The 12,259-nt window shown below is 42.1% G+C and overlaps 1 protein-coding gene across 3 annotated transcripts; it reads left to right on the top strand.

Annotated features, from left to right (window-relative positions):
* The first annotated feature begins 313 nt into the window (after nucleotides 1–313).
* gramd1c (GRAM domain containing 1c) lies at nucleotides 314–12,236 on the top strand. 3 transcript variants are annotated; one of them, XM_053861129.1, is made up of 18 exons: nucleotides 314–446; nucleotides 815–927; nucleotides 1,808–1,931; nucleotides 2,302–2,402; nucleotides 2,930–3,025; nucleotides 3,119–3,199; nucleotides 5,098–5,210; nucleotides 5,284–5,431; nucleotides 5,528–5,684; nucleotides 6,924–7,070; nucleotides 7,139–7,257; nucleotides 7,331–7,473; nucleotides 8,047–8,150; nucleotides 8,347–8,508; nucleotides 9,288–9,354; nucleotides 9,431–9,550; nucleotides 9,751–9,856; nucleotides 11,593–12,236. In XM_053861129.1, the coding sequence occupies exons 2-18, from the start codon at nucleotides 832–834 to the stop codon at nucleotides 11,659–11,661; spliced, it is 1,953 nt and encodes a 650-aa protein (XP_053717104.1). In that variant the 5' UTR covers nucleotides 314–446; nucleotides 815–831; the 3' UTR covers nucleotides 11,662–12,236. The 3 variants fall into 3 exon arrangements, with proteins under 3 accessions (XP_053717104.1, XP_053717105.1, XP_053717103.1); XM_053861130.1 differs by having other exon boundaries at nucleotides 315–446; nucleotides 818–927; XM_053861128.1 differs by lacking the exon at nucleotides 314–446 and adding an exon at nucleotides 491–741.
* The last annotated feature ends 23 nt before the right edge of the window (nucleotides 12,237–12,259 follow it).

Below are 12,259 nucleotides of genomic sequence, written 5' to 3' on the forward strand. Positions count from 1 at the left end.
AAAGTAGCAGTGCGGTGCACTAACTGCTTCACAGCCACACTGACATTTAAAGTGAGTGTGTATAAACGCAGCAGATCAACATTTAACTCTCTCACTCAAAGTAGCTTTTCAAAGCAGGGTATGAAATAAACAATGGCTTGATACTAACTAGTTTAGTTTCATTATTCGACTGGTCATTTTCAAAAGAATTGGAATGTTTTTATTCCTTGGCAGCTTCAAAGATCATATTCCCTCGGATCCACCATGAGAAGACTAAATTTAGGTGACATTTTAGAGGCCGAGGCTCATTATGTAAAGACCAATGAGCTTCACCCAAGAGCCGACAACTCCCTTCAGGTATGTTCCCCAGGTGTGATGAGAAGCACCTGCAACACAAACACTCAGGGAGACTGGAGTTTCACTGACCTCGCGGAAACAAGTGGAGTCCCCCGCTCATTTGGTGTCTGGTACGTGATTTTCACTCTTAAAGCTGATGGCACATGGAGCTGCTCACCTGTGTGGGCGGCAAGCGCGCGCGCCTGCTGCGCTTATCACGACCTGACGGCAAATGTAACCGAGTGAATCTTCGAATAGTGGCGACTAACAAATGCAGCCGCCGTGTTTAGGTTAATGCTGGATCCGACAGATTTAGCGTTTTGATTTCAGCGTGTTCATGTGGCTGTGACTAACTTGTCGAGCTCGCTCGTCAACCCAGTCCAGGTGCGGAGCTAATGACGTCCCCTGAGGTGCTGGTGACGCCAGGTGCAGCTTCACATGTTGCTTCAGCTACACGTCGTAATCACACACAATATTACGTTTATTTCGTGTTTAAAAGCAGCGAACCAGAAAGTGATGGAGCCGATGTCGACCCGATCCAGTGGCGGGAGCGATGACGTCACCGACGACACGGCGTCCATGGTGGACATCCGACTGAGCTCCGAAGATGAGGTGATGACAAGTGCTGCTTTGGCTTTGAGAACAGATCTGTAGTTAGTATTTGATGTTAAAGGAAGCACATCTCGTCCTCAAATACCAAGCTATCATCAAGAAGAAAAAGAATCTTTTGAAATCCAGTTTTCCTTTCAGTTCAACATGTTTTCCCCCCTATTTAAGGAGTATGCAGCTTTAGTTCTAGTTTAAAAAAAAAACAAACATTATTCAAAAGAGTGAATTTACTTTTGTTGCAGCTGTTCTCGTGACACACCTTCTCACTTTTGGAATTAAGAATAGCAGTCATTCCATGTGTGATTTAACGTGGCTCTTTTGATAGTTGTTTTGCTTCAATCTCTTTGACTAATGCATGAGTCTCTAAGTCACTTCATATCATACAGTTTCAGTTGTTTTCAACACAAGTACTAAGCATCTATCAGCCTCTTTGCAACATGTTCTTCTTTGTATTTAATGTTGACATAAATCGAAGTAGTAATCAAATATTTTTGGTGTGGCACTTGCCTGATACTATTTCGTACTTCAGAGTTTGAGTCTCTACTGTTACATGATCTGTGAACATGAAATTATTAAAACATGACTCAAACAGGATAAGAACAGATGAAATAAAAGAAGAGAATTAGAGCTGCCAAAAAAAAAGACACCCTGTTGAGGCAAAGGGAGTGGAGTATCTGTGGTTGGAGTCAATTACATTTAAAAATAATTCCTTAGTAGTTTTAATTATAAGCCTCAAGGTTTATAGTTCCAGACTGAATGTTCCGGGTGGAAATGTTAAAATGGAAATTATGTCTCACTTACAGTTTGCTTTATAGTTTCCTGAAATTGATAGCTGCTTGGCCTCCTCTGAATCATCTCATGCTTGTGTGATTCCTTTTGTCAGAGTTCTGACTTTCAGGGTCAGTGTCTGGCTGCACCCCAAACTCCGGTGCCCACCTACAAACAGAGGTGCGACGAGTTCAAGAAAGTGTTTAAGGAGCTGTCAGAGACAGAGCGACTCTTAGTGGGTGAGTCATGCTTCAAATAATCTTGAGGAATACATCGACATTTACATTTTTATACTGAATAAATTTGTTACGGTGCCATTGTAATTAAAGTTTACTTGAAATTGCAAGGAATCTTTCTGAGGGAAGGTGAAAACAAGTAGCAAAGGCTCCGAACAAAAATGATAAAATGTGTCATTTGCGATGGTGTCTTTATGCACCATCTCAGAGTATGTGCTTCAGTTGGCAGTTGACCAAATTTAGTGCGGAAATTGAGGTTTCCCAACCAAAGAACGTTCTTTAAAGGCAATCCCTGTTCATTATAGTCACATGTTTGAAAACAAAAAACAGTGTAAAATTAGGAACACATGTTCATATGTATATCTTCCCACAGACTACCCATGTGCTCTACAGCGGGACATTCTCCTCCAGGGCCGTCTGTACTTGTCCCAAAACTGTCTTTGCTTCTACAGCAATGTTTTCAGAGGAACTAAGGTAATTAAACAAGTGTAGTGCTTGAGGACTTCGATTTTAAAGATAAATTAAAGATAAAACACAAATCCCTCACCACATTAACATTCACCCGACAGTCAAGGAAAACAGGCAGAAACAAAACTTCTAAAAGAAATATACAATTACAATTTACAATTACTATTTGTGTCATAAAATCTATTCACAGATTGCCAAGTGTTGCCTCTTTTTGTTGATGTATCATTAAAAATGTATTTTGCTACATTTTATGTGAGGCAACTTTAGGTGACTCAAAAAAAAGAATAGATTGGGATTCTATGTCTTTGTCTTCTTAGTATTTCTTATTAACTATTCCACAGAAAGTTAGTCTCCCACATCTTACCACTTGTTGTGCATCCACACTGGTCACAGCCTCTGCCTCATGTCCTCCTTTACCACATCCATACAGACACAGTCTTGGCCAATGAACCACAGTCTCTGATGACAAATGCGCACCGATATGACCAAATATCCTTGGACATAACTTTTTCTCTCTGACCTTGACGTGACAGATTGCTCTGAGTCTCAAAGACATCACCTCTCTGACCAGAGAGAAAATGGCTCGCTTTATTCCCAACGCGATCTTGATCTGCACAAATTCAGAAAAGGTAACCATTTTATTGAAAGTTTTTTTTTTTTTTTTTTTTTAAAGACAGATGTGGCCAACTGAAGAGCAAAAATCTTTATGTTTTCCTCCTCAGTACTTCTTCACCTCCTTCTCAGCCAGGGAAAAAAGTTATCAGGGAGTTTTCCGGATCTGGCAGAACGCCCTGCTGGACAAGGTGGGATTTGATTTGTTGCCAGTACTTTACTATTTTCCCTACTTTACCATTTATTAACACTAATCTGGCTGTTTGCCGCACAGTGGCGGCAGCAAACGTTTTAGTCAGGCAAATTTTAAGTCAACATTTTGGTTTTATTTGTTCATCACATTTCATTTCAAATTTTGAAATAAGATCAGTTCAGATAAAATAGAAAGAATATGGACAAATGCAATCCACTATAATGATTTACTTACTTTTGATAATTGATGTTTAACATGTCATAGTTCATAACCATAGTTTCCTCATCATCTGGTCTGGAGTGGTGGTGTTTCAAATTTATTTTACTAGTTTACTTTTGAACACCAACTCCATCAACTCGACTCCACTGCATTCACAAATCATCCAGAGAAGTAGCATCCCCCTGACATTACCACTGTTTTTAAGCACTTATCTCATTTCAGTCCAGAGTCCAACTTATTCTGCGACAGACTTCAGTGTTTGTGAGTTATCAGTTGCTCTGAATCAGTATTTGGCACAAAGGTCGACGTACAGCCAGAGAAAGGACTTTCTTTTACGTGTGCACCACCACGTCCACTCGATACAGCAGCTGCTTTTTTGGAACACACGTTTCACGCGCTCAACATGATGCACTGGCACGCGTTTAGTCCCAAACCAACAAATGTACATTCATGCAGACGAGTGTGTTGCCACTGTTATGTAGATATCAGACCTGAAAACAAACCACCTACAGGGGAACAAATCCTTCCTTGAGCAAGGCTGTTTCAGCACCTTATAGACTTTCTTTATTGTCATTGCACAAAAACATATCACTATATTATGGCAACGAATTTCGGTCTGAGGCCTCTGGTTTCCAAAAACAAAACTATATGTCCAAAAATGAATAAATATTAGAGAAATACTGGTCCAGAAGATGTACAAATAAACAGTATTGCAGCTACTGTCTAACATTCAGCAGCCTGACAGCACCAGGAACGAAACTATTCCTATTATTTAATGGGATAATTGACATGAGCATAATGATAAGTTTACTCTTTTGCAGTATAAAAACTGCTGAGTCAGATGGTGAAAATGCATTTTAATCTGTTTTCTGAACTAGGGGGGCATTTTTTGGTGAATTTGCGAGCATACAACCGTTTTGTTGACGAAGTCACCCGTATTCAGGTGAATGTGTTTTCATTTTGTTTGAAAAATGTTCAAGAAACTATATTTTCGTTGCTCCTCTTCTGGGATTCGAGCACCCGTGGAGCAGAAGCTCCAGCCAGCCAGAGTTCATTGACCCCTTCAGGTGTGGCGTCTCATGCCGCTCTGTTCTGCTTCGGAAAACGTTGACAAATTGCGAATTCTCGCCAAAAGCCTTTTAGCGGAGCGTAAAATATGTCGCCGCACTGAACGGTCGATAAGCTCTTATTTACATGTTCATCTCCGTGTGGGCGGAGTCTCCAGAAGCCCCTGAACGAAACACAGGTCTTGGACTTCCTGTATGCGCCTGTGCAAGTGAGTGAGTTCTTCAGCGCAGAAACTCGGCTGCTCGGAGCGAGAACGTAAGTAAAGGAGACAAAACACCGAGTTCGTCAAGTTGATTGTTAATGTACAGAAGAGCAGTCGTTTTTGTTATCGCTTTGAAGTTTGAAAACTCGATATTAATAGCGAACTTTGTTGCTCTAGCACGAAACTTCCCCGGTGCGTCTTGTTAGACATGTTAATACCGTTGGGGTTTTTTTCTTCTACATGCATTATATTATCTCTCTGAAACCGACGACGCTTTTATGAAGTGCCTAAAATACACATTGCATCATGTCACGGCCCCTGGTTACTACTGAAACGCTCCTCCTGGTGCCGAAGATGATTCCCGCTGACTTGAAGTTTAGCTATAACCGCCACTCTTATTCCTCCAGACGCTCACCAATGTGGAACTGTGGCAGATGGTCAAACAACACTATGGCAACGAACTGGGTCTGAGTTGTGAAGAGATGGAGAGTTTATCAGCAGAGTCAAGCATGCAGACCAGGTGAGAACGTCCGAGCTTTCCCACTCGCTAGTGATGGATGCGCTTGTGAAAGTGACTGTGATATGGTTTCAAGTCTGACGAGGCCTGGCGGTGATGAGGTTGTCAGGATGGAGCGCCCTCCGTCCCTTCGGCTTTCTGGTGTAGAGCCCGGACCTCTGGAGACATCGACACCTCAGGAGGACTTCCCCAGCCCTATTAGCTCGACCAACTCCCCAAATGTGGTATTTGACTTACTTTCCTCTTGGTCATACTCAAGAGATGCCTATCTTACGCTTATCGGACTTCTTATCAGACTTCTTATCGGACTTCTCTGACAGGAAGAATCTCGGCACATTCTCTCACGTCGCAGTCCTGCGCCGTCGTTGGATCGATCGGTCCCGGAAAGATCCTCCAAACACTCCAATCATTCTCTCGATTTAAACGCAAATGAGAATGGTGTGTCTGGGCAAAGTGGTTCTGACAGCATTGAGGAAGGTGAGAAGAACACTCCGACTATAAATGCTTGTGATTTGCATGGGTGTTTCCAAAGATGTGGAACAAACGTGCTAGGAATGTGTCCTTATTGACGACCCAAGCCGTCCTCTGACCTGCTACTTAAAGTTCACCATGGCTGATGATGATTTTGATGTGATCTTAGGGTGAAAATGACACGGCATTAGTCGTTACATGATTCGGGGAAATTTTCCAAAGTAAAGTATTAAACCATGGCAGAGAGCAAACATGTTTTTGTACAAATTTGTAGCCTTTTATTCACAGACTGTGATGGTCACCAGCCTTCTCTTTTTACCTATTAATTTTAGGTTTATTTTATAGAAAAAAGTTGTTGCACTTCTAGTCAAATTTATTTAGATCTATCTGTCCATCAAAGTCAGCATCGGTTGTTTGCTTGAAGAAGAGGCGACACTGTCACCGTATGATCTATTACTGCGCTTGACTCTGAACTGCAGTGAATTCTGCTATATCTGTCTCCGTGAAACAGTGCGTGTCCTTGCACCGCCGGCTCCACAGAAGTCACACTTGTTGACTAGACATTCAGCATGTGTGCAGCATTCATGCTCCAATAATTAGCAATAATGTGGAACGGTGAGAAGGTGTCTGCCCTTCCCATCTCCAGCTCAGCTGGGGAGGGGCTCTTTTTAAAACGTTTCTATTTGATACTGTGACTTTCAGTGGTATAAAGAGAGAGAACTCATTTATTTGTTCATTAACACGTGTAGTACAACACAGCAAGTCTGTTTGATAACTCAGGTTTGAGGTACTGTCTTGTAACTACACACTTGTGTGTTAAAATCACTCACAGCTTCACTTGCTTCTCAATCCAAACCAGCATTCTTTCTGAGTGCGTTCGTTTTTGTCGTGCTAATTTTTTTTAGAGCATTCATTTACAAGGCTACGGTTTTAGCTTGTTTTTGAGCATCCTGTGCCTGTGAGGTTATGCTAACATTGTTCCTGACAGTTATTTTGGGTTGTTGTCGTTAACAAATGTTTGCATGAGCAAAGCACTATTGGCGACTCTTGTTAGGTTTAGAACAGATGCACAAAGTGCACTTCATGCCAGGTTAACTACGGCTTGGTGTGATTAGCAATTTAAAAACTGATCTACTTACAGCCAAGAACTACACAACAAGCTAATGAACTGTGTTTTGTATTGAGCTGTCCATATTCCTTTGACACATTAATGATTAATCTCTCTCTCCCTCTCTCTCTCTCCAGTTGTAGAGGAGCGAATTGGTCCATCACAGGTTGAGGGTCGCCTCTATCTCAACAAAGTCTTCCACATCAGCGCAAGCAAAATGTTTGAGCTTCTCTTCACAGACTCCAGTTTTTTCCGCAGGTTCATGAGTGGAAGGAAGATGACACGTAGGTCGATTTCTTCTTGATTTTCATCTAAAAAAAACCCCAAAACAATAAGACTCTCAACCTTTCAGAGCCCACCTTTACGCCCTGGCAGAAAGACGCATCAGGAAACATGCAGAGGACCCTGAACTATGTAATAACCATCAACAACCCCCTGATTGGAAAATTCTCTGCTGCCACTGAGAAGCAGGTGATTAATGTTTGACTTTGAAATGCCCTTTTGCGTGAGAGCTGTTGTTAATTTTTCTCCCATCATCCGTTAGATGCTGTACAAAGAGTCCAAGGAGGGTCAGTACTACCTGGTGGATGCTGAGGTGTACACTCACGACGTTCCCTATCACGACTACTTTTACACGCAAAACAGATACTGCATCATCAGCAGCTCCAAGCGGAAGTGTCGGCTAAGGTAATTTACCTGTTTGTAAATCTTTCAAAGGTGTTACTGTACCAGTTTGGCAGATTCTGTGCATGTCTCCATGTGCACAGGGCACCCTGCGTGTTGTGCATCACCTTGATGTCTTTTTTTTTTTAGTTCCAATTCTCTGCCATTTAGTGCAAACAGTAAGGTCACGCTAATGTAAAGGTTGCTTACGGAGCTCTATAACATCGATCTTAACTTGAGCTTAAAAAAATAAAAGGAAAATGGGGAGATGAACAGCTGACCTGTGAAGAATGGTGAAGTGTTGTCAGTGACAGAACTGTGGTGAAGGAAGCGTCCTGCTCTGCTTACGCAGGGTTTACCTCACCAGACTGCTCTCCATGTTGGGACAGGGGTCAGCATGGGAAACAAATGTTCAAAACTTCAGAATTGTCCATCAAAAGAAAATAAAACTGCGTTTAACTTAATTTACCAGTTACCCAGCTTTGCTTGACTTGAACTTGAAGTTTCTAGTTCTGTTCTACATCCTTGACAAAGCGCTCACTGTTTAACCTGCGCTGCATCTGATTTTGATCAAAGCTGTTTTTTTCTGTGTTGCAGGGTCTACACTGATGTGAAGTACAAGAAGCAACCTTGGGGCCTTGTGAAGTCCTTCATCACCAAAAACTCCTGGAGCGGCATTGAGGACTATTTCAGGCAGATGGGTGAATAGAGATGCTGGTTCTTGCAGAAAACAAGATGCTCCTTGTTGCTCAGTTGCCTCAGTGTGTTCTGTGTTACATCACTCTCTTATATATGGTACACAGTGCAGAAAACAGTTCACCCTCCACACCTAGTTGAGATGCATTTCTCCTGCAGTAGGACTCTGATTCTGACTGTGGTTGTGACGTCCACTTACAGAAGCCGAGCTGCTGGAGGAGGAGGCAGAGATCAACCAGAGTGCAGGAGATGCAGGGAAGATGGGTGGGCTACGGAGGAGGCGGCGGGCTTATAGCCGCACCTTGTCAGAACACAGCAAGCCCAACAATCCAGATCATGAGCAGCACAGAGACGGAAACATGGGTATGTGGTTAATGTGGCATTCTCTCGAGAAAACAGAAGTATTCATTGTTTCCGTCAGCCTGAACACCAGGTGGACGCTTCCCACCCACTGTGTTTACTGACTGGATTTCTTAGAGAATTCCTGACTCTCATCAGAAGCTCCTGCTCCTAAAAAGTTAATTGTATTTATTAGCTTTATACATGTGCCAAATCAAGCTACTGCTGGAGTGATCACAGCGTTTTTTTTTTTTTGTTTTTTTTTTTTGCAACCTACAAATTGCTGAGTCATCCGAGTTTATTATCAACCTCCAGTCTAGATCCGTAACTGGAGGAACGTAGCAATGACTAATAGGTGTTTGTGCCTAAAAGAAGCGTTTGTAGCGCACAGTGTAGTGGTGGAGTGAAACAGCAGCACCTGAACTGTCCATTGATCCAAGAATATACTTCAAGCTCTGACCGAAACTGTAGAGAGAAGGCTTGTTAGAACGGGATGTTCTCATGTGAAACCTAAGTTAGTCACTTTGTAACTTACTTAACGTTTTCAGTTAGCATTAGCAAACCTGACTATCAGCCCCAGAATGCCGTCTTTACTGTCAAACACGGAGGGGAAATGTTGTGCTTTGAGGCAAAAAGAGGTTACACATGAGTGTTTCCACCAAATCTGTCCACCAAGTGCGTGGCTCTGAACAAATGAGCTTGAATACCGCACAGATGGCTGTGGTCCTTTTTAATTTTGGTATATGTTGGTGAACAATACATCTAAAAATGATTCAATCATTTATTTATTTTTTTCGTTACAGGCCCTACAGAAATGAATAGTCCTTACCGATTAAGCGTGACATCGATAGTGGCTGTGATGAGCGTCATGTGAGTGAATTGTGTGACTAAAATTATTCAAACATTGTTTTATAACTCACTTTAAATAACTGGTTTCTACTCTCAGACTGCTGATCCTCATGGTTCTTAATCTCGGCCTCTTCTTCAAACTCTGGGCCATGGAGGATATCGCCCACCGCATGTACGTGAGCACCAAGCAGCGGCTGAGGGAGCGGAGCGAAGCCAGGTGACTGCAGCAGCGTTTGTCTTTGGGATGCACATCTCCACATGAAGAATGTTGGACCGTCCTGTGACTGTATTGACACGTCACTCAACTTTCTTTCTACAGCATATTTAAAGAGCACTTAACAAACAGAAAAAAACATGTGCAAGTTATCCACATTTTGTCTATTCTTATTTTATTTTTTCCATTCCTTCACTTCCCAGCATGCCACCAGAATATGGGCCGCTTCATAATCCAGGGTATAGAAGCCAAGAGGAGGCACTTCTTCTGAAAACCGTCCTGCAGGACTCCATTAGCCTCCTAGAACAGGTAAGGCTGTAATTTCCGTCACTGGAGCTGATGACTGTTTGGAGAAGAGCTTGGCAACGTGACAGGATCAGCACATGCCTGCTCTGCTCTGTGTCAACCAACTGGTTCTGTCACCTGAAGGCCAGGATCCAGTTGTTAGTGTGACTAGAGTGTATCAGTCGCTCCTTTTACTACGTGGCCTTAACTGTAGTTGAATAAATGAAAAGGCAAACTTGAGCTTGATTAGTAAACACAGAGGTAGTTCTTCCTACCTGTAGGAAATGAAGTTGTGACATTATGCTGACAGGAAAGAAGAGCCCATAAAAGAATCTGCATCCATCTGCTCTCTGAATGATATATTAAGACTAGGATGACGAGACTGGACTTTTTTCAACCATGCTGTTTCACAGTACAACAACGTGTGTGATCATTGGTTACGCTGATCCGCTTGCTTGGTTCCTGCATAGAAGGCTTAGCCTGCTGGATGTTGGTGGATGCTGCCCTATAAATGCAAAACTGAACCCATTGTGTGGAAGTATGTAGCAAAGGCGAGCAACAGGTCAGAATAATGGAGCTTTTTGATGGTGGTTCCTATGACGGTTGTGGTGTGAGGGACTTGCGATGTAGTCTGATCAGCACATGCCACCACTCCACAACTACACACCACAAGGATGAGTTTAAGGAAACGTTGAAGTGCCTTAAAATCTTCATTTCAGTTTCACTATATTGGTTTGGGTTTCCAATAAACTCCAGGGAGGATGGAGCCTACTGCCCATGTTTTCATTGTTTTATTGTTATGATTTTTTTATTTTTTTCTAGCTCTGTCCAGAATAGTGTTTTAATTCTTCAATTTCAAAAGTGTATATGAATCTCAATTTTATAACGTTTATCTTCAACTGACAACATATTTTTAGTGTTGTGACAGTCTGAATCTAAAATACCTTAGAACGTCTGTAAGCCTAGCGCAACATAAAGGAGTATTCACAAAAGAAAGGGAACGGAAGACAAACTAGGCATCCGCAACAGAGCAGTTGGGAGGCAAAATAAAAGGTTTTGGAACGTTATGTTTCAGTTCTTTAGGTCTGTAATGTGTCGGTATGAAAAGGCTGATTAAAGTAATTCACTCATTAAGCCGCAGTTTAAAACGTCTAAATGAGCAACGGTGGCATTTGTTCAGCACAGCAGATGTTTTAGTTCATCATCTGAACTTCCCTTAAGATGTTGTTGGTAAACAGTTTTTTTTTTTGCTCCATATATTTGTTGTCAGTCAAGTGTGGGACTTTTAGTTTGTTTATTCTAATGAAGATGGAAAACCCTGATGGTGGAGCTTCATGGCCTCCAGCAACCCACTCACCCGTCACTATCCGCGACTCTAAATCAAAGCCCTCAAATCAGGTTCAGAGCCGTGTAGACCAGAGTGGTGTTTAGTGTGATATTAGCGTGTACATTCTTCTGTTTATGCATCTGTGTTTCTCCTGCGTGCCACTGTTATAATGGAGTTCACGTTGCTTTCAGTCGTTTTCAACCCCAGACTGAACTTGTTTGAACTGTCTGTTTGACCTTTACTGCTGTGCATGGACATTGTACTGTATAATAAACTGATAAAGTTTCTCTGACACTTCATAATTTGCTGCTGGACGATGTTTGTTAGATGGATTGGTCTGTCCAAGTTTATAACTTTCTACTCATCAACGTCAACAACTGGCGACTTGACTGATGACTCCTTGCTAATTGTTTTTTTTTTTTCTAATTTGCAGCTTCGCAGCTCTTTAGTTTTGTTGCAGCAGAACTTTGCACTGGACAATCAAACCACTGCGCCACAGTGACGGCACATTAAGACTCCAAATGAGCCACAACACAGCAGGGAAAACCACGGCGACCAGCCTCCCAGGAAACCTCTGGTATCCACCGACGCTGCTGACATCCCCTGATGCCCCGTATCTCCTTAGGTAACAGGGCGGAGTAATTGGGATGTCGTGTTTTTAACGCCGCTGCAGGGACGACAGCGGCATGGTGCGATGGTGTTTCAATGTGCCTTTCCTTTTCGTCTGGAGAAAATATTTTTGCTTTATCAGAAATCTCTATATATTTAAAACCTCAGTTGTGTTTACAGTTTTTTTTTTTACATTTTAATTTTTGCACGTATTCCTTTAAATGAATTCGTTTTAAGCTGTTTTAGCAGTAGAAGTTTTAAATCTGCCATCAGAAGTGCTGGTGATGTTGGAGAATGATTGAACTGATTAAATCTCTATGAACCGAGGATAGACCTCAGTGTGGATCTGTTGTAGACATGAGTGTGTTTAATTTATTGAATCTTAATGCTTGATCTAATGTGATTCAAATATCTGGATGACTGTGTATGTTCTGAGCCTCTTTTTGAAAATAAAACACTGCGGCAGCATCACTGAGTGTTTTGTCCTCAAC

The sequence above is a fragment of the Synchiropus splendidus genome, chromosome 3 (genome assembly GCF_027744825.2).
Source record: "Synchiropus splendidus isolate RoL2022-P1 chromosome 3, RoL_Sspl_1.0, whole genome shotgun sequence".
In the NCBI taxonomy this organism is placed as follows: Eukaryota; Metazoa; Chordata; class Actinopteri; order Syngnathiformes; family Callionymidae; genus Synchiropus; species Synchiropus splendidus.

What these genes read in the sequence shown, in the direction of transcription:
- gramd1c (XM_053861128.1), top strand. Translation starts at nt 711, where the DNA reads ATGACGTCCCCTGAGGTGCTGGTGACGCCAG. An exon ending in GAGTCAAGCATGCAGACCAG is followed by an intron (nt 5,211 to 5,283) that starts GTGAGAACGTCC and finishes TATGGTTTCAAG; the next exon opens with TCTGACGAGGCCTGGCGGTG. An exon ending in CGACCAACTCCCCAAATGTG is followed by an intron (nt 5,432 to 5,527) that starts GTATTTGACTTA and finishes CTTCTCTGACAG; the next exon opens with GAAGAATCTCGGCACATTCT.